This window comes from Pseudopipra pipra, chromosome 5 (genome assembly GCF_036250125.1).
Source record: "Pseudopipra pipra isolate bDixPip1 chromosome 5, bDixPip1.hap1, whole genome shotgun sequence".
Lineage (NCBI taxonomy): Eukaryota > Metazoa > Chordata > Aves > Passeriformes > Pipridae > Pseudopipra > Pseudopipra pipra.
In genome coordinates this window covers 2,280,025-2,299,702 of record NC_087553.1, presented here as the reverse complement: position 1 = coordinate 2,299,702, position 19,678 = coordinate 2,280,025, and the positions used below count along the sequence as shown (strand labels likewise).

At 41.1% G+C, this 19,678-nt stretch overlaps 1 protein-coding gene across 2 annotated transcripts; it reads left to right on the top strand.

The window, feature by feature from the left end:
• Positions 1 to 1,814: 1,814 nt before the first annotated feature.
• On the top strand, positions 1,815 to 15,722 carry SAMM50 (SAMM50 sorting and assembly machinery component). 2 transcript variants are annotated; one of them, XM_064654091.1, is made up of 15 exons: positions 1,815 to 1,967; positions 3,694 to 3,804; positions 4,883 to 4,984; positions 5,842 to 5,929; positions 6,428 to 6,534; positions 8,211 to 8,341; positions 8,557 to 8,644; positions 9,157 to 9,285; positions 9,839 to 9,910; positions 10,573 to 10,659; positions 12,047 to 12,117; positions 12,501 to 12,568; positions 13,264 to 13,410; positions 14,579 to 14,720; positions 15,510 to 15,722. In XM_064654091.1, the coding sequence occupies exons 1-15, from the start codon at positions 1,947 to 1,949 to the stop codon at positions 15,553 to 15,555; spliced, it is 1,410 nt and encodes a 469-aa protein (XP_064510161.1). In that variant the 5' UTR covers positions 1,815 to 1,946; the 3' UTR covers positions 15,556 to 15,722. The 2 variants fall into 2 exon arrangements, with proteins under 2 accessions (XP_064510161.1, XP_064510162.1); XM_064654092.1 differs by lacking the exon at positions 1,815 to 1,967 and adding an exon at positions 2,003 to 2,006.
• Positions 15,723 to 19,678: the final 3,956 nt, after the last annotated feature.

Genomic DNA, 19,678 nt, shown 5'->3' with positions numbered 1-19,678 from the left:
AGAAATAAAATATAAGCAGATGACAAGAAAAATAATATTAAATAACATAAAATAAATTATTAATATAGCAATTTGCTAATTTGATATATTTAATATAAACATTCATATGTAGATTATATAAAATAGCAATAACATAGAATATAAGCAGATAACCAAATATGAATAATATATAGTATTAAATAATAACATATTAATACAGTAATTTATTAATTTATGTTCAGGCACGTACATCTTTGTTTTCCAGAAACAAAATTTTAAAAAATAATATAAATATTAAATTTTATCTCTAGGTGATTAAAAAATACAAATAACAAAATATACTATTTATATGTTATTAAAACAAAACATACTATTTACATACTGTTTACGTTATACATAAATATACAATATACATATTATATACATTTATATACAATTATATATAAAAATACAATATAGAATATTATTATAGCAAATAACGTAAAAATATAATGTAAATCTATCTGTATATATAAGTGACATTGTGATAATATGAAGTAACAATGTGAATAATGAAGTAAAAATATGAAGTTAACGTTATAATGAAGTAGTAAAGTATGAAGTAACAATGTGAATAATGAAGTAAAAATATGAAGATAACAGTATGAATAACGAAGTAAAAATATGAAGTTAACAATGTGAATAATGAAGTAAAAATATGAAGTTAACAATATAAGGAAGTAAAAATACGAAGTTAATGATGTGTATAATGACGTAAAAATACGAAGCAGCGGTGTGAATAATGTAAAAATACAAAGTAATAATATAATAATGATAATGATGACAATGCTACCATTTATTACCGTCACAGTTTCTCATTGTCCCTGTTAAGCCCTGTACCACACGTCCCAGTTTAAGGTGCCCCGTGGGATGCGGGAACCGCCGCCCGCCTCCATCCCGCCCTCGTCACCCCTCGAGCCGGGCCCGCGGCACAGGCGCTTTATTCCCTTTATCCCCGTCATTCCCGGTGCCCGGCGCGGGGCCGTGCGGGTGTTCCCGGGGTCGCTCCCTTTATCCCCGTCATTCCCGGTGCCCGGCGCGGGGCCGTGCGGGTGTTCCCGGGATCGGTCCCGTTATTCCCCATCATTCCCGGTGCCGCTCCCTTTATCCCCGTCATTCCCGGTGCCGTGCAGGTGTTCCCGGCGCTTTATTCCCTTTATCCCCGTCATTCCCGGTGCCGCGCGGGTGTTCCCGGAGTCGCTCCCTTTATCCCCGTTATTCCCCGTCATTCCCGGTGCCGCGGCAGAGACGCTTTATTCCCTTTATTCCCCATCATTCCCGGTGCCGCGCGGGTGTTCCCGGCTCTTTATTCCCGTTATTCCCCGTCATTCCCGGTGCCGCGCAGGTGTTCCCGGCGCTTTATCCCCGTTATCCCCGTCATTCCCGGTGCCGCGCGGGTGTTCCCGGCACTTTATTCCCGTCATCCCCGTCATTCCCGGTGCCGTGCGGGTGTTCCCGGCGCTTTATCCCCGTTATTCCCAGTGCCGCGCGGGTGTTCCCGGCGCTTTATCCCCGTCATTCCCGGTGCCGCGCGGGTGTTCCCGGCACTTTATCCCCGCCATTCCCCGTCATTCCCGGTGCCGCGCGGGTGTTCCCGGCGCTTTATCCCCGCCATTCCCCGTCATTCCCGGTGCCGCGCGGGTGTTCCCGGCGCTTTATCCCCGCCATTCCCCGTCATTCCCGGTGCCGCGCGGGTGTTCCGGCGCTTTATCCCCGCCATTCCCCGTCATTCCCGGTGCCGCGCGGGTGTTCCGGCGCCGCTCCCGCCCCTTCCCGCCGTGCCCGGAAGGTCCCTCCCGCTCCCCGCCGTGCCCAATGCGCTCCGGGGCGGTGCCGCCCGCCATGGCCGCCCCCGCGCCGCGGCCCTGACCGACCCCGGTACAACCCGGCACAGCCCGGCCCCGGCACAGCCCGGCCCCGCCGCCGACATGGGCACCGTGCACGCCCGGGTAAGGGACGGGACCGAGCCGGGGCCGGGGCACGCCCGGGTGGGCCCCGCCGGGCCGGGAGCGCGGCCGCGGCCGCTCCGCCCGAAGGTCGTCCTGGGGCGGCCGCGCAGGGACAGGGCCGGGAGCCCGTCCCGGACCGGGAGCGCCTCCGCTCCCTGGGTGTCTTTTCGTACGCTCACAGAACGCTGAGGGATTGGAACGGGATCATCTCGCTCCGCCACCCCCTCCTTGGGGACGCCTTCCACTAGCCCGGGCTGCTCCAAGGGCCGTCCAGAAGTCCTTTGGGCGCTTCCAGGGATGGGGCAGCCGCAGATCCTCCTGCCAGGGCCTCACCACCCTCCCAGCCACGAATTCTTTACTAAGTAAAGGATCCCTTCCGAAGTAAACAGTTTCTTCCGATGTAAACTATTTCTTCCTAAAGAAGACCCGGGTCCTTCCCGGAGTTGACCTTCCCGCGGGAGGTGGGGGCTGATTAAGGGGAGAGACTGTGGAAATGAAAACGGGGGAAAAAAATAAATTAAAAAAAAAAAAAAAAAAGAAAAAACTAAGAAAAGAAAAAGCCGAAAGAAACCTTAACCCCAAACCACGAGGCAAAGAGAAGCTGCAGCTGGCGGGGTGAGAGACAGGGTCTGTGGGGCTGCAGTGCTCGGGGAGGGCTGTGCTGCCTCACCCAGCACTTGGAGATGGTCGTGAACAGATGGATAAATCTCCAAATCCATCTACAAGTACTCAAACAAGGGGCATGAAGGTTTTAAGTGTTCAGTTTAACGCTGAAGAATAGCTGCAGGGTCTGGCTCCAGAGTATCTGATTTAATTTCTTTATCAAATTGTTTTTCTGGCGTTCTCTGGTTTGTGTTCGTGTGTAGTATGAAGTGATACACGGTGTTGTGTGGATACAGATCGTTTGATGCTTGCCTCAAAATTTTTGGGAGTGAGAGAAGCCTCTCTCTTCGTTTTAACTTGATTTTGATATGTAACAGCAATTTACTCTTCCAGCAAAACAGCTGGAACTGTTAAACAATTAAATAATGCAGCAAGTACTGTGTTAGTGACTTAAGACTAAAAGTGGGTTTACTGAGTTATCCAATCCTGACCTCTGCTTTTCTCAGGGAAACCCTTTATTCACTCAGGCTTGAATCTGTTATCTCCTGCTAAGTCTTATTTTAACTCTCTCAGGTGTAGTAAGTAAAGCCATGCCCTGCTGGAGAACATTTTGATTAAAATGTTCCCCTCTGAGGTTCTCGAGCCTTATTTGAGAGGTTACTTCTAAAAGAAATGTTGACATATAAAAACATATAAATACATGAAAAGCAAAGTAACGTGCTGAGAACGCCCTTCTTATTTTATTGTTCTACATTCACACTCCTCTGCCTCCCAAAAACCTGAACTGGAGAAGTGACAGCCTGATTTTTTTAGAGATCCTTTTAAGAGGGTAGAATTCTTATTTTATCGTGCCTTTAAAATTAAGTCTATTTTTTGTAAGAGTGCAGAGTATTTTTGAGAAATCATTCAAAATGGAAGCTATTTAGCTTTCATTAAGAATTTCAGGAAACAGGTAAGTGTTTACTGTGCTGGTAATTCCCCTCATTTTAGTTCTTCCCTTTGCTCTTTTCCCTTGGGATTTGATGATCACACTGCCAAGAGCCATGTTTTTTTTCTTTTGCAAAAGACATAAATCACTAATCAATGTACCCTATTAAAGGCAGTTTTCTTTTCATGCTTTCAGAGTTTGGAGCCTCTTCCCATGGCTGGGCCAGACTTTGGTGCCTTGGGAGAGGAGGCCGAACTGGTTGAAGTCGAACCTGAGACCAAGCAGGAAATTCTGGAAAACAAAGATGTGAGTGGCTGAACAACATCCTCATTTATTATTATTATTTTTTTTTTTTTGTGTGGTAGAGAGAAATGCTTTGCCACCCTTTCTTCCTTGTTTTTTCTAAGGCAACTTCCAAAGCTATGGATTGAAATGTGAAAGAATTACATTTAGTACTGTGAGTTTGATGTTATCTGGTTCCCGTTCTTTTATTCTGCTGTTTATTAGATGTAATCCTTAGAGTCATACAGATATATATGATACAGGTGGTATAATCTGAATAGTCTCTTTTATGAACTCTAGTACAGAGTCATGGAATTGTTTAGATTGCAGAAAACCACTAGGGTTATTGAGTCCAAGGCCAGCACAAAACCATGTCCCCAAGTGCCACATTTACATGTCTTTTAAATCCTTCCTGGGCTGGTGACTCCAATCCTTGACAACCCTTTGAAGCATTTGCAGGTTTATATTTCTTTTTGACATTTACCCCTAAAATTTCCTGAAGAGGTTGGAAAAATGAGGGAAATGCAATCCCTGTAGTCCATTTGTACCAGCTGGCCCTGGAGTGTGTTGTGATTTTTGCAATAAAACTGTCTCAGATGATTATATATCAAGAGGAAAGTTTTTAAGAAAATAGAAAACCTCATAATGTGAGTGATCTTCCCTTGCGTTTTAAACTGCACTACTCTGGTGATAGTGATAATATCAATAGTTTAAATATTTGTGACTTGTCAGTTTGTTTTCTTTTAACTCTTTGCTTATGTGGGGCAGATAAAAGTAGCAAACAACTACATGTCATGTCTTGTGTGATTTCTGCAGTTATTTATTTGTCCATATAACACAAATAAAATCCCAGCAGCTGCACTCTGTCAGTGTTTGTTTTGCTACAACCAGTAGTAACTTTGGTACTAGAGTTGTCTTTTCTTTAATTTTTGTGTTAAGTGAACAGTTTTGCAGATTCATAGACAGCACTGATTTCTGATAGTGGAGGTTAGCAGTAATTAGTTTTTCACGTGGACAGCAGTAATTTTTGTGCACTGGTGATTTTGAGACTCATTATTGGATGCCAATTCAGTATCTGTGTGTAAACCTCTGTTCTGTTCAGGTGGTGGTTCAACATGTGCACTTCGAGGGACTTGGAAGGACCAAAGATGACATTATCATGTATGAAATAGCTGATGTTTTCAAGGCTAAAAATCTCATTGATGTAAGTACTGGGGTGAATATCAGACCTGCTGCTTGGAAATTCAGGTTAATTAATTACAATTTCTCTCTCTTTCCTGCTTTGTGCTACTCCCTTATTGCATGGGGCAACTTTGTCATGTTTTGTGATGATTCTGATCTTGTGATACAGAAGCCAAACCTTAATATGAAATACTGGCAGATGCTGCATTTTCTGATGTGTTCAGCTCAGAGATGTTGTCAGGTGGCAAACAGATGGTTTTTTTCAGCTTCATTCTTCCCATCTGAGAATTTCTAACTGTGTAGGTGACACTTCCAGTTAATTTGCTGAAGATAAATTATTGGGACTCAGCACAGTGGAGCAAAGTGTGAGTTAGGCTGGATCTCCCTGCACTTTTAGGTGGTGATCCCTTCTGGAGCATGGCTGGCAAATAGACCTGTAAATTGGTCTAAATTTAAACAGGTTAGAGTGTTTGGTGTTTGCCAAAACCAGGGGCCCCCTGTATAAGTGTAACTACTTACAGGTGTATAAGTTGAATATTATTTGAATAACAGGTTCAAGTATTACAACAATTAAGAAGCAAACTAACAAAAGGTAGGAGTTGAGCCATATGCTCTGGGTTGGTTTATTTCTTTACAGATGCAAGTCTTAAAACATCTTAAGAGGTGAATTAACGTTCATGTTGTGAATGTTGTTTTTGAAGTTGCATGTATGTGCCCTTGTATACAAAATCTGTGAATATTTTACAACTTTACCTGCACTTTAACTATTTTTTTTTTTGGTAATCTGAAAGACTCAAATGGACTGGACCATCTTGAAGGTCCCTTCCAACCCAAACTGCTCTGTGATTCTGTGGCTGAGCTGCTTTTCTCATCCTGTAGGTCATGAGAAAATCACACGAAGCTCGTGAAAAGCTGCTTCGTTTAGGAATCTTCAGACAGGTGGATGTTCTGATTGACACCTGTCAAGGTGGGTGTCCCCTCATTAATCCTCACCTTCTTCCTCATACACACACTCTTTAATGTATAACTTGCTCTCTTCTGTACCTTTATATATTTTAAATGAACACATGGGTGTGCTGTATATACAAATATGTGTCCACATCCATTATCCTTAGGAAGAAGATGTATTTTCACAGGTCTGTAAATATGTGTATTTAAGTACTGTAGACATGCAAAAAGGAGTGAATTTCCAGCACTTAAATAATTACAGTAAACATCCCTTAATCCACAGTTTCAAGGAATATGTGAGGGAAAGCTTGAAGATGTGCCCTGTATTTCTATGTATCACACATCCCAAATTCTGCACTCATATCCAAGTGACATCTTTTTCTCAAGTAATTTCTCCTTGTAATGTGGGCTTTTATTGTCCTTTAACTCAACCAGTTTTCAAATAGTTCAAGTAATCTTGTCTGCATTTTTTAAGCAACTATAGAGATAACATACACTTGTTTGTTTGTTTATGTAGGAGATGATGCCCTTCCAAATGGTTTAGATGTGACCTTTGAGGTGACAGAATTGAGAAGGTTAACTGGAAGCTATAACACCATGGTTGGCAACAATGAAGGCAGCATGGTATGGATTATTTCAAATTATGCCTTTTGGTCTTCCTCTTAGTTTCAAACCTAGCAAGGATTTTGGTGATCCAAACCAAATTATTTTCTTGATCCAGCTTTACTAAGGCTTTGCCAGACCTTTGTGTCTAAAGAGTCTTTGTATTAGTCAGGCTTTCATTCAGCAAAAGCCTATTTTGAGCTAAGGGAGAATCCTCTGGCTTCCAGCTCAGCATGTTAATTTTTTAATTCTTGAAACTACTTGTATTATTTCTTGATAGTGGTTAAGATGTTTTATCTACTGGAGGGATAAGTAGGGAATCTGGAATTTCCTTTCTGTGAGATATATTTAAAGTATTTTTCTTCTCAGTCAAAATGCTTTATATTTGACTCAGAAATTGTTCTTGTTTTTCACTATTTTAGCCCAGTAACAATTATTGTGGGCTGCAGAACACGAAGTTTTCATGGATCATATGAACTGTGGGGCTTGTTTTCTTATGATTTAATTAAAGATGCATCAGATTAAAATCCTGTGTGAAAAATATTTACCAATTGACACAAAAAAGTCCCATCTGGTGTGGGCACATGGTGCTTCCAGGTGCCCATCCTGCACCCTTCCTGCCTCCTCACGTGCACAGGGCAGCTGTGCCTGGGGCTGGGAGATAAGCCAGATCAAGGGACTCATCCCTTTCTTCTTAGGGGTATTTTTAACCTGGGTAAGATGCTGCATGACTCAGGGGATGGTGCTGTGCATGTTCAAGAGGAGCAGGAACTGGGTGAGTTGAGAGCTGCTTATGCAGCTCCACTGCCAAAAGCCCTGCCCAGGGTGTCGTGGCCTGAAGGAAACCAGCAGGGGATCCTTGTTGGTTCCTGTGCTGCTGAAAACTCACTGAAAGCTGCTTTGGTTTCCCTTTTTGGATTCAGCCTCCTCTTCTTTCAGATTTTAATTTGTTACAGAGAAGGAAAACTTGTGGATGCTCTAAAAGCAGGACTTGTATTGGCAACATATTATGTTTCCTTAAGAGTTGAATAGATTTGACATTTATTCTGATCTCTTAAATTCATCTGAAGCCTGAATTATATTTTGTACTAAAAGCCCTTTCTGGTTAGATGAATAACTGCCTAGTAGCCATCATTACAAAGTTCAGGTGACTGATTTGCTTCCAGCAGCTGTTAGGCAAAAGCAGTCAGGATTTGGGAGCTTTTTAACATTCTTTTACAATAGAAGACACAAGAAGAGTGCAGTCCTGCTTGGAGAAAACCTGCTCCATCCTTGCTGCCAAAAGGATGCAAGGCATTTGTGCCATGACAGGCAAAAGTGTTTCAGTAGTTTCTGGAGAGCTGTAAAGGTGTTGTACTGCCATCAGGACTGGTTGCAAAAGGACCTTGTTACTCAAAACAAAAACACAGGGAAGTGACTCTGGAGTGATAACTTTCCATTGGCTTTGGTTATGATAATGTTACATGACAATTATTTTCCTGCCTTTGCTGCCGGTGCAGAGAGAAATCCAACCTAAAAGAAAACCACATTTGCTAACAAGTTTTGTTATGTTTTTAATGTCTTCATTTCTTATTCTCACGGTAGATATGTTTGTCTTCAGCACCTGATTAAGATGCAAGACAGCAAACAATATGAAATGTTATGATGTGGGATTTTTTTGTTTGTTTGTTTGTTTGTTTGTTTTTTCTTTTCTGTAGGTCCTTGGGCTCAAGTTCCCAAATCTCCTTGGGCGTGCAGAAAAAGTCACCTTCCAGTTCTCCTATGGAACAAAGGAAACTTCCTATGGCCTGTCCTTCTTCAAACCCCGGCCTGGAAACTTTGAAAGAAAGTAGGGGATGCATTTTTGAGTACATCTTTTTTTAACTGAATGAATATAAAGCAAGTAATCAGATCTTTCATTGAGTAATAATTACATTTATTCCTTTCCCGGGGAGGTCTGTTAATGATGGAGCAGAGCTGGTTTCTTAAGTTTTTGTGATTATTCAAAATTCCACCTACTTAAATAATTTCCTTTTAAAACCTGCCAGTAATGTTGTGTTTCAGTTTTGCAGTTAATGTGTATAAAGTGACTGGACAGTTCCCTTGGAGCTCTCTCCGTGAAACAGATAGAGGAATATCAACAGAATGTAATGTAAGTGGAGCACAAGAGCTTGTGGAACACACACTTCATTTACTCTTCATTTGGGTCACAGAGCTGGCTTTTGCAAATGTTTGGTTTACTTTTTTATGCTTGAATCACTTGTGCACAGGCCTGACATCTCATTATTTGACAGAGGTCAGCAATTTGGAGATGACAGAGGTCAAGCACTTCAGTCTTCTTGTTAGAATCCAGTCTTATTTTGGCCATATAAAAATGCCAGTGTGTTTTTCTCCAAATTCTTTATGTTTCAGATTATCATTTCAGAGAGGTAGCTGCTTGCCTACCTTCCTGTATCAGCCCAATGCAAGATATTTTTTTTGTTTGGGATGGAAAAAAGGGGTGTGGAGAAACCCTCTGGGCCGGAGCAGAGTTAGCACTGCTCTGAAGTGAAAAAGGGTTTCTCTCTGATCCAAGGAGTTTGGAAAGAAAGCCATAGTATTAAAAACTGTTTGTTTTAATTTTGTAAGAGTTTCTTCATGTCTTACTCAATTCCTTTTTTGTAGTTTCCAGTCTGGAAGACCAATCACACCGTGAAGTGGGAGGGTGTGTGGAGGGAGCTTGGCTGCCTTGCTAGAACAGCGTCCTTCTCTGTTCGAGAAGAAAGTGGACACTCTCTTAAATCCTCTCTCTCTGTAAGGCTTTCCCATGATCATTGTTTAGAACACATTATTTTGTGTCATCTCACACTTAGGAATGACCTTTCTGTCTTAGTGGGGGTGGTGTTGCTTTACCTCAAACATCTTTTGCTGCGTTTGGTCTCACCTGCCACCTGTTTTTACAGAGTTGCCTTGTTTTGTAGCAGTAAATTTCCCAATCCTGCACTTGCCATGCCTTTTCTAAACATTCCTCTGGCAGTTTTTGGTCACTTGTCATCTTTCACAAATGACAGGGGGCGAACTATTTGCAGATTACTGTCACAAAATTGGTGGTTTAAACTGGGGCATTGCTGCTGCTCTGTTCCTTGTGTGTACCATGGGCAAAAAATAGAAAATAAGATAAAAAATGTATGTGTTTCATGTGGCCTCTAAATTCAAAACTAAGGTATATTTTTCCCAAATCCATAAAGCTACACTAGCCTTAGCTGTCTTCCACTGTTTGCACGATTTTTGAAGGAAAATAATAGTGTCACTCTGAGCTATTCAACAGACAATGAGAACATAAACCCAATTTTTATATTCTTTTCAGCATGCCATGGTAATTGATTCCAGGAACTCTTCAATCTTGCCAAAACGAGGTGCTTTGCTGAAAATCAATCAGGTAGTATTAAACCACTTATGCTATTATTAGGTTTCATATCTGTGGGTTCGAGGAAGTCTTAATTTATCTAATTGATGTTCACGTTAAAAATGCCTAAAGTTAGAAATTCATCTTAAATTGACTGGGAGACAGCGAGGACCAGTATTTACTGAGCCTTTTAAAATCAGGCAGCTCTTCTGTGGGGGCAAATTTTCATTTGTATTTATATTTTCATTCACTGGTCAAACAGCACAGCCTCTCCATGCCCCTCTCCATCAGCATTCAATTGTTTATTAGCTGAGAGACACTATTCCTGACAGTATTTACTCTGCACTTTTAGTAGTTATTAATTAGTCCTTCTTTTCTAACTCTGTCATGTAAGACTGTGGCTCTGTGTTACAGAATTTGTAAGTCTGACAATTTGAAGTGAAAGACTGAGTAAAAATAACTCCCCAAGGCATACCCATGTATCATTTTGGCAGAGAAAATGGTTTTCACTCTTATTACGTTCAGAGCTTTTCTAAAAGCTGGGTTAATACTTCAGAAACAATGATTTTTGTAATGCTTTAGAAGCAGATTGTTCTGAAATGCCATTGGAGCTAAAAGTGCCACATGTAGACACGCTTTTAAGGGAAGAAACACGTAATATCTGTTAAAACTTCCATAAACTTCTGTCTTTGCAGGAGCTGGCTGGTTACACAGGTGGAGATGTGACCTTTCTAAAAGAGGATTTTGAGTTTCAGTTGAATAGGCAACTTGTCTGGGACTCGGTAAATTTTTTTAAATATTTTTAAAAATATTTTTGTATTTAATAGCACTTGATCTGAAGTTTATCTGACATTATTGAACCTGTGTCTTATGATGATTTTTCACCATGGATTAGTAAGAAGATCATGAAAGATGGATGGTGCAGGTATCTTGGTTTGTTTCTTTGGAACAAAGAACTACTCTTTATTTTTTATCTTATATTCCTGCCTTGCACAGTCAGTTGAGAAATGACCATTCTGGAAAGAACAGCTTGACAAATTAACCATGTGAACACTTTTCCTTCCAGAAATCATGTTGCTCATGTCTGTTCTTTGTGATTTTTCAAAAACTTTGAGAGCTTTTCAAAAACTTCAAAGGTTTGAAACTTTGTTTCACCTGGTTATGAATATTCTGACTAATCTTGGTTTTTTTTCTGTCATTGAAATTATGAATGTATAACTATTAATTTTGGTATCCTAGCATGTAATTATTTTCTCTGTGTAAAATTACTGGGAAAGAATGTTTCATGAACTTCAGCTTCCTACAAGAACATAGAGATCCTAAATTTCAGGCAGCTTTAACAACATAGACCTAATATTAGGTGGAAATAGGTTCTTTCTGCTTATTGAAATAAGAATTTTGATATATCTTAGGAATATTTCTGTCTGTATTTAGAAAGAAGTTGTATTTTGCAGTAAGTTCCTCTCATAGCTGAGTGGGGAATTGAACAGCAACTTATTATGAAGATTTAAAAAATCAGAGGTTACAATAATTTGCATCCCAAAAGTATTAAAAATAGATCTCACTGTCTGGCAGTAGTACCTCTACCTGCTACACAGGCAGCAAGAAATTATTAAATGTGTTTGTTATAGTGATTTGGGTATCAAGAATTACTCACTATAGATAAACAGTAATGCTGTATGTTTAATTAATGTCTTGTAGAGGGTGATTTCATTTAATTGTAAGGCTGATTTACAGACAGGTAAATAACTGTACAATTTACAGACAGGTAATAATTGCCAAAAAATTGTATTTTTGGCAGTTATTTGTCGGACTTTGGGTTTCAAATTGCCAGGAGTGATTTATCTCAGCAGTGTTGTCTTTATTTCAAGAAAATTCCTAAGAAAATAGGAGCTGGATGAGGTGGAAGTGGATGTTGTGGAAGTGGCACTTGGTTCAGATGTGCTGTGTTGACTTTTTCAAGGCACAGCACTGCATGAAAGAAAGAGGGCAGCAGCCACCCAGAGTTTCCTGAAAATCCTACCACACATCCCACACTGCTGGTGTGATATCCATGCACACACCGTGGTCAGCTCATGGGAGCTCTGGCTGCTACTGAGCAATGAAATCTTGACTCTTAGGGAAATTAAGTATTATGTGTTCACAGACAACTTCTTTTCCTCTCCAAAGGTCTTTTCAGCATCACTCTGGGGCGGAATGTTGGTACCTATTGGAGACAAACCATCCAGTATAGCTGACAGGCAAGTTTGTTAAATCTTTGGGGTTTGGTTTTTTTTTCCAGTCAATGTGTATAGAAAACTCTAGAAGAGAGAAGCAGTAGTAGCTCTGGTTCTGAGAAGAATAAAGTGTCTCTAGGTAGCTTTAATTGGATGTTGGTACTGCAGCCATTTTCATAGGGGGGTAGTGCAGATTTACAATTTGCTGTGTGGTAGCTCTGCCTGCCAATATTTATGGTTGCAAAATGGTATTTACCATCTGCAGAAGTTTGTAGCAGGCACAAGTACCTGTGTTTTCAGACACAAAGCCCTATTGTAACTATTTGCCTTGTAGCCAGTTTTACTAAGCCTGTTCCAAAGTTGCCTTTCAGGTGAAGCACTGCATTTAATTTGGCTGTGTTCCCCAGGTTTTACCTCGGAGGACCAACGAGTGTGCGTGGATTCAGCATGTACAGCATTGGACCCCAGAGTGAAGGTCTGGAACCCTTAAATCCCACTCCTCTGGCAGTACTGCAAATATCTGTGTGTCACATTCTGTCCTCAAGCTTTGTGTAGCCTGAAAACTATTGCACTCATTCCGTACTTTGGGAATTGTTATGGCTTTGATCTGTTGTAAACCAGGTGTGTGTTCAGACTTTCATGCTCCCGGCATGTCACTTTAATTAGTAACAAACTTCAAGCTGAAAAAGTTCCCAAAACATGGTTATAGCAACAGTCACATTACATCTCTTGTTTGATACTCTGTTTGATTCCTGAGCATATGCTCAGGTAGCTTAAAGGAAAGGTGATGTGCTCCACAGAGATGTTTTGAGAGCCAGTTCTATTCCTTCCTCTGTTATCAGTGGATTCAGTATTCACTATAGTGTAAAGCTAATTGTTTCATTGTGCCAATTTCCCATTTTTAAAACTAAGACAAGTATTGCACAGGTGTTCAGGGGATAGTTCTGATGACCCAAGAGTAGGATGAGGGAATGAAGAAAAAAGCACTTCCCTTGGATTGTGTAAGTGCTGATTTTTTTACTTCACAGTGTTGAGGTTGGAGAAAGAGAGAAGCAAAGGGTAGAAATGCAGTGTAAAACAACTCATGGGTGTTTTCTTGTACTTTTAACAACTGGTTCTTTTAATATATTCCACAGTAAAATCTTTTATTCCAACATTTTGCCCAAACAGGTGATTACCTGGGAGGAGAAGCCTACTGGGCTGGGGGTGTTCACCTCTACACCCCTCTCCCTTTCCGGCCAGGCCGTGGAGGCTTTGGAGATCTTTTCCGGACACATTTCTTCCTTAATGCTGGGAACCTCTGCAATCTTAACTATGGTAAGATCAGTAGAACAAAAAAAAAACCTTCTTCCCCATGTATAAAGCAAAAAGGAGAGCTGCTCTGTGTCTGTTTACTCAGAAGCAGCTTGTTTGCTGCGTGTGTTTTGGTGCCTGTCAAAAACCTGCTGCTTTTAACTTACCTGTTTGACAGGTTGCCAGTAATTTATTGAGCTCTCCACATAAATTCCAGCACAACTTGCAGGAAAGAGACCCAGGGTGGTAAGAGTAGTAGCTGTGAATTAGTGATGTTTGCAGGCCAGTGTGGTAATTAACACTTCCTATATTACCCCATTTTGAAGGGAGATGATTCTAATGTTTACTGGGATGAACTAAATAAAAAGTGGTGGCATGAGGGTGTGGTGGCTGGTGGGATTTCTTTTCCCTCCCATCCCAACATTTTTCAAAACATATTTCAGTGATTTGGAGTATGGCTTTGCAATATAATTTCAGTCAGTTTTAGGATATAGTGAGATTTGATGTCTGCCTGACTTGATGTAAGAAAGGCAGCATCCCCATGGGAGGGAGACACTTAATGCACAATTGAAGGGCAGATTAATCACTTTAAAATAATAGACACACACTAATTAGAGAATAGAATCACAGAATGGTTTGGGTTAGAAGGTACCTTAAAGCTCATCTTGTTCTGCCATGGGCAGGGACACCTTCCACTAGCCCAGGTTTCTCAGAGCCCCATCCAACCTGTCCTGGAACACTTCCAGGGATGGGGCAGCCACAGCTTCTTTGGGCAACCTGTGCCAGGGCCTCCCCAGCCTCCCAGGGAAGAATTTCTTCCTAATATCCAATCTAACCCTCCTCTGTCAGTGTGAAGCCATTCCCCCTTGTCCTGTCACTACATGATCCTGTAAATAGTCTCTCCAACTTTCTTTTAATACTCTTTAGGTACTCTGAGGGAGTACTAAAGACATTTAAGGTTCTTGCTAGTAAGCCCCCCCTAGTGGGAAATGAAGATCAGCAGCAATCCAACTAAAATCCCAGTAGTTTGAGTCCAGGGTTCTTGGCATTTATGAGAGTTGTGGGCAGTGAATAAGTTTTGATTCTGCGGGAGCTGCCCCTAAGCAGTCTGTCTTCTAGCTCTGAAAATCCAGTTAGCCTGGGATCACCTTGACAGTCTTTGATGCTGGTTCTCCTGCTCTCTTGGTTGCAGGTGATGGTCCCAGAGCTCACCTGAAGAAGCTGGCAGAGTGTATCCGCTGGTCTTACGGGGCCGGAATTGTGCTCCGACTGGGAAACATTGCCAGGCTAGAACTTAACTACTGCTTCCCCATGGGAGTACAGGCTGGGGACAGGTTGGTTTGTTAGCCCAAATTCTTCAGTAGTAACTGGGGTGTTTTTTACTGCACTTCTGTCTGATTTATCAGATAGAATTGGTGCCTTTTAGTTTTGCCTAAAAGGGATTTTTGAGCACTCGTTGCTGCTCTTCCAGCCCACTGTGCTCATGTTGGTTCCACAGCATATCTTGGTTTAAGGCTTTGTTTCTCAAGTTTCAGAGTTCATTAAACTTGAGATCAGCTGTTGAAATGTATGAATAGCTGTGCAACAGGCTTTATTTCTTTAGGGCAAATGATCAGTCCAACACCTAATGGGGTTTTCTGAAGCCTTCCAGAATGAAATGATTGGATAAATACCCAGTTTAATGTCTTTGTTGGAAAAGTGGAAACAAGTTTAGGTATAGATAAAGAGGAAGGAATAACAAATTAATTTGTTAGCAACCAATTATCCCAAACCAAGCAAATATTACAGTATGCAGTAAAAAGCTTCAGGGGGCCTGTTCTTTCTTGCCTGTGAATATTGTGTGAGATATTCTGTATTTCATACAGGAGTTGGGGTATGTTTCCACTTATCATTCAATGGGAATGAATAATAGCAATTTGAAAATCAGGACCTTTATTTTGCAAATGTAAACGCTCTGTATGAATGACAGATTGACAAAGCAAAAGCCCTTTGTTGGGTAACATTTGAATTAAAACTCTTCCAAAGATTGAAAACTGTGGGAATTTGGGGATAGGGAGAAAGGACTTTAATTTCATCAATCCCTTGTATATCACTTACACTGTTTATTATTTGTTTCTTTTCAGGATATGTGACGGTGTTCAATTTGGAGCAGGAATAAGATTTCTATAATACAGAAACATTTTACATCACTAAATGAAATTGTGCTCTGTCATTGAAATCAAGGCTATAATATACTTTGATAAGGTCTGACTTTTTTCCTTGAAATACAGATACACATCTGAGTGATTTGCCTCTTGGACTCCCCAAGAAACTACATTAAATAATTATGCTGTAAAGGTTCATTGTACCTCTGATTCTTATCAAAGCTGGGAGAGTGTTTGTAGGAGTGTAGCTGTTTTATCTTACAGCTTTTGTGTTCCATATTTTATCTAGCTTTTAGTTATTAGTTTTTACTTAAAAATTTGGAAGTTATGTCAGATATTGGCTCTTGGATACTGTCCATGTAATTATAGTTGTCATTGACCTGCATGGCCTTCCCTCTTCCAACCACAGTTCTCACAAGTGGGAGTATGGTTGGAATGGAAATTAAGGGGTTTTTCTCCATCATCAGTTTCTGTGAGCAAATGACCCTGAAAAAATCTGTTATGTGTCAAAAATGATACCATTTTAGTGGTTCTAAGTGAACCAAAATGTTCTGGTTTGAATATATTTCACTATTGTCAATCGCCTCTATTTAAATGCCTCCTACAATCTGAACTGCATACTGTAAAGATTCAAGTCATCTGTCTAGCACAACAAACAGTAAAATCAGAACTTGGAAGGGGTCAGGGTTCTCAGCTCTGAGGTGGTTTTGAGTGCTTTAATGCTCTCAGTTGCAAAAAGGGCCTGTAGACGTGATGATGTGGCTCTGCCTTGTTTGCCTGCGTGTGAGAGGTTTGTCTCTACTGACTTGTTGAGGTGCAAATTTCACTTCAAAGTCACCTCCTGCTTTATCACTTGGTGTATGTTCCAGTTTCCAAGGCTGGACTAATTCACTAGTTCAATCCTAAGTACTTATCTTTGAAGATACTTGGATACTGATTTTTTATATGCATCAATCCTGTGTGGTCATCCTAAGAGAATCTGATCTTGGAGTCCATTTTCCCTGCATCCAAATTTATATTTCTTTTGTTATTAAGTTCTGGCAAATTTAAAATCCAAACACAAAGAAGATTCTGGGAGAATGGAACAGAAATACAGGAGCTGTTGTACTCCTGATTTTTTTCTGCTTGACTGAAGACAGGTTTGGAAATACTGCTGCACTACTTGACTTGGCTGAATGCTGTCAGGACTGCCATCAAATCTTGTTCCCAATCAAGTCAGACTCCACTCTTTTTAAGAGAGACCACAGTTTTAAACATTGCTTTAGCATTGGTATGTACTGCTGTTGTGGTAATACAGTGACTAAATCTGGTTTTGTTGATAATTCTCTAAAATATGAAGGCTAGAAGCTGATTTGCAGAGCTCTGCTTGACCAAACATCGTTCCCTCCTTTATGAAGTAGCAGCAACAGGCTCACAGATGTTCCACATTGTGTGAATGACAGAAATCAGCCCTTTTTCAAATAGCAAAATTCAATCTAAAAAGCTTTTCCAGTGTGTTTATCCAAGAGCTACTGTAGCAAGGACATATTTAATTAAGCGTTTCTGATGATTTTTTTGTTGTTGTTATGAGATAAAATATGAAACTATGTTAAGAATGTCAACAAATGTTATTAGTTTTTCTCCAGCACTATCGACATTTTGACATGCAAAAACATTTTTGATGGGAATGTTTAGATACCAAAATACTGTTAGGGTGTTCTCCTAGGAGTTCAAAGTTAATGTGTACTCTGTTGCCTTAAGAACTCTGTTTTGTGCACATTTTTTATTAAAGGCTGCACAAGTGTAATCCTTTAATGTGACACGAGAGCCCCAAGTATCAGTTGGCTGTTTGAGAGGGCTCAGTAGTTTCTGAGCTGGGCAGGCCTAGAGAAAGAGCCTCCAGCCCAGTGTGCATGTCAAGCAGCAGCCAGTCCATAATTCAGTTTGAGGGAAGTGTGGCCTCTGTGAGAAATTAGGGAGAAATGGAAGAAATTGCTGCAGAGGCCTTTTGAGCACATCTGCTGACAGAGCTGGCTGTGCCACTCACCATAACATTGTCCACCAAGATAAACGGAGCAAAATCATCTTCCATGAGCCTCTTCCTGTCGCTGTTTCCCTGCTGGTTTTGCACCACGTTGAAAGGTAACATTTTCTCAGGATGTATGACAGGTATATCACAGTATAGAAAGTATTCCTGTATTCCTCTGGGAGGAACATCTGGGCTATGTGGTTGCTTCTGTAGAATATTGATGTGATTAATATATTCCTATTTAAAATCTGTTGCATAGGCTCAAATAATTAGGGTGGATAAGACAGAAATCAGAATTCCAGAAGCTGCTGTAGTGCTGAGCTGGCTCAGTGGGAGAACAGCTCTGGACAGACCTGAATCCATGTTCTTGGCACGGAGTTTCTGGCCAGAGTTATTGGTGTAAATAAAGTTACTGGTGCTAAAAGGAGTAAGGCCTGGGATTCAAAAACATGGTGTTTGCTTAAATGGGTAGTTTTGGATGTGACTTTACCTCAAGTTGCTCTTGCTTTTATAGCCATGGCCACTGCTGGGGACAGTGAGGGGGTGAGCAATCCCTCCAAAGGGCACACCCAAAACGACCGCCCCTGTGGACTCTTCGTTTTATGGGAATAATGCTGAGGTTGCAGATGCTGTCAGAATGACAGTTTCTTCAGCTCTGATGTTACTTTACTTCCCAAAGCCTTTTCTGGGGGCTGAAGGAGGCCTGGGAGGGAGAGGACTGTGTTTTTTGGGACAAGGGTTGGATGGTGTCACTGCTGTGTCAGGGGCACCTCCGAGCCAAGTGAGGAGGTGACAGCAGTGAGGAGCAGGGCTCATGTTTGCACCACCATCCTAAGGCAGTGGGTGATTTCTTGGAGCTGTTCCACTTACATTAAAAACCTGAAAATACTCTTTATATGTGGGAGATGTGCTGTTATTAGGTGCTGTTAATGAGTAGGTTTCTAGGGAGCTTAGGGGAAGGTGGAGGAGGGAACTGGGAGGTTGTTAGAACATAAGGGATAGGTTTGCTGCCATACTGAGAGCACAACTGATTTAAAAATACAGGCTTTACAGATAAAATATGATGCTGACCTCAGCAATATGGAAACGTGCTCCAACTTAAGTACCTTTGCTGTCACTCTGTGCCTTCTTTGATACAAAAAAATCTTTACTGCCAATGGAAATCTCTGCAGAGATGTAGCAACTAATGTTTAATACTACAAAATTTTGTCAGGCATCTGTGTAGGAACTGCTATCCATGCTGTGCCCTTGGAGGGAAGCATTCCAAGTCTTTCTGTCCCACCTGTGATCAAACACGCAGGGAAACCCACAGGAAAGTGGGAGGGGGTCAGGTTGGCTCTCCCTCCTCTGGACTGAGCGAGCAGTTACATGAAAAAGCAGGAGTTTTCACTGGGATGTTACAAGGGAATAAAACACCCTTGCCCCTTTGTGGGAATATTAAGGAGCTGGTCAGATGTGTGGAAGATTATTCTGAAGCTTGTATGGGATAGCATAAGAAAATGATGCTAAAATTACAGAGTTTGGGTGTAGGTTTGTCCTGCCATTCTTGTTTTCAGAAGGGTTGGAGCCTGGCAGCCACAGCAGCAGGAATCCTTTCCAGGAGGGTTTTTGCACATCATCTTCACCATGGAAAGGTTGTTGAAATAGTGTAATTGGGTGTATGTTTTATGACAGCAGTGCTAAATGCCTGTTAGCAACTGTAGGTAAGTGCTCTTGGATGATTTTAACTTAATTGGGACAAGACTTTATGCTGGGTATGTTCTGTGCAAGTGAGAGCATTCAGCTTTCTTCTCTTGTGAAGCAAAAAAAATGCAGCCCAGCATGCAGCTGGTAGAGCCAATGTCTGCAGGGAATAAATGGTCTCTATAAAAGCTTTCCAGTTAAACAGAATACAGAACAGAAGTTGCTCTGAAGAAAATCAGTAGCATCAGTTAAGTGGTGCCTTTCTACCTCAGTATTGAATAAATAATGTTATTTAAAAAAAAAAAACAACCAAACAACAAAAAAACCAAACACCAGCACACACATCCCCTAACATATTTCATTTATCTGGCAGATCAGGAAGAAAAATTAACTTGTGTCAATAAGGTATCTATGATCTTAGAAAATCAGTACAGGTGTTGTTATAACAAGACTGCAG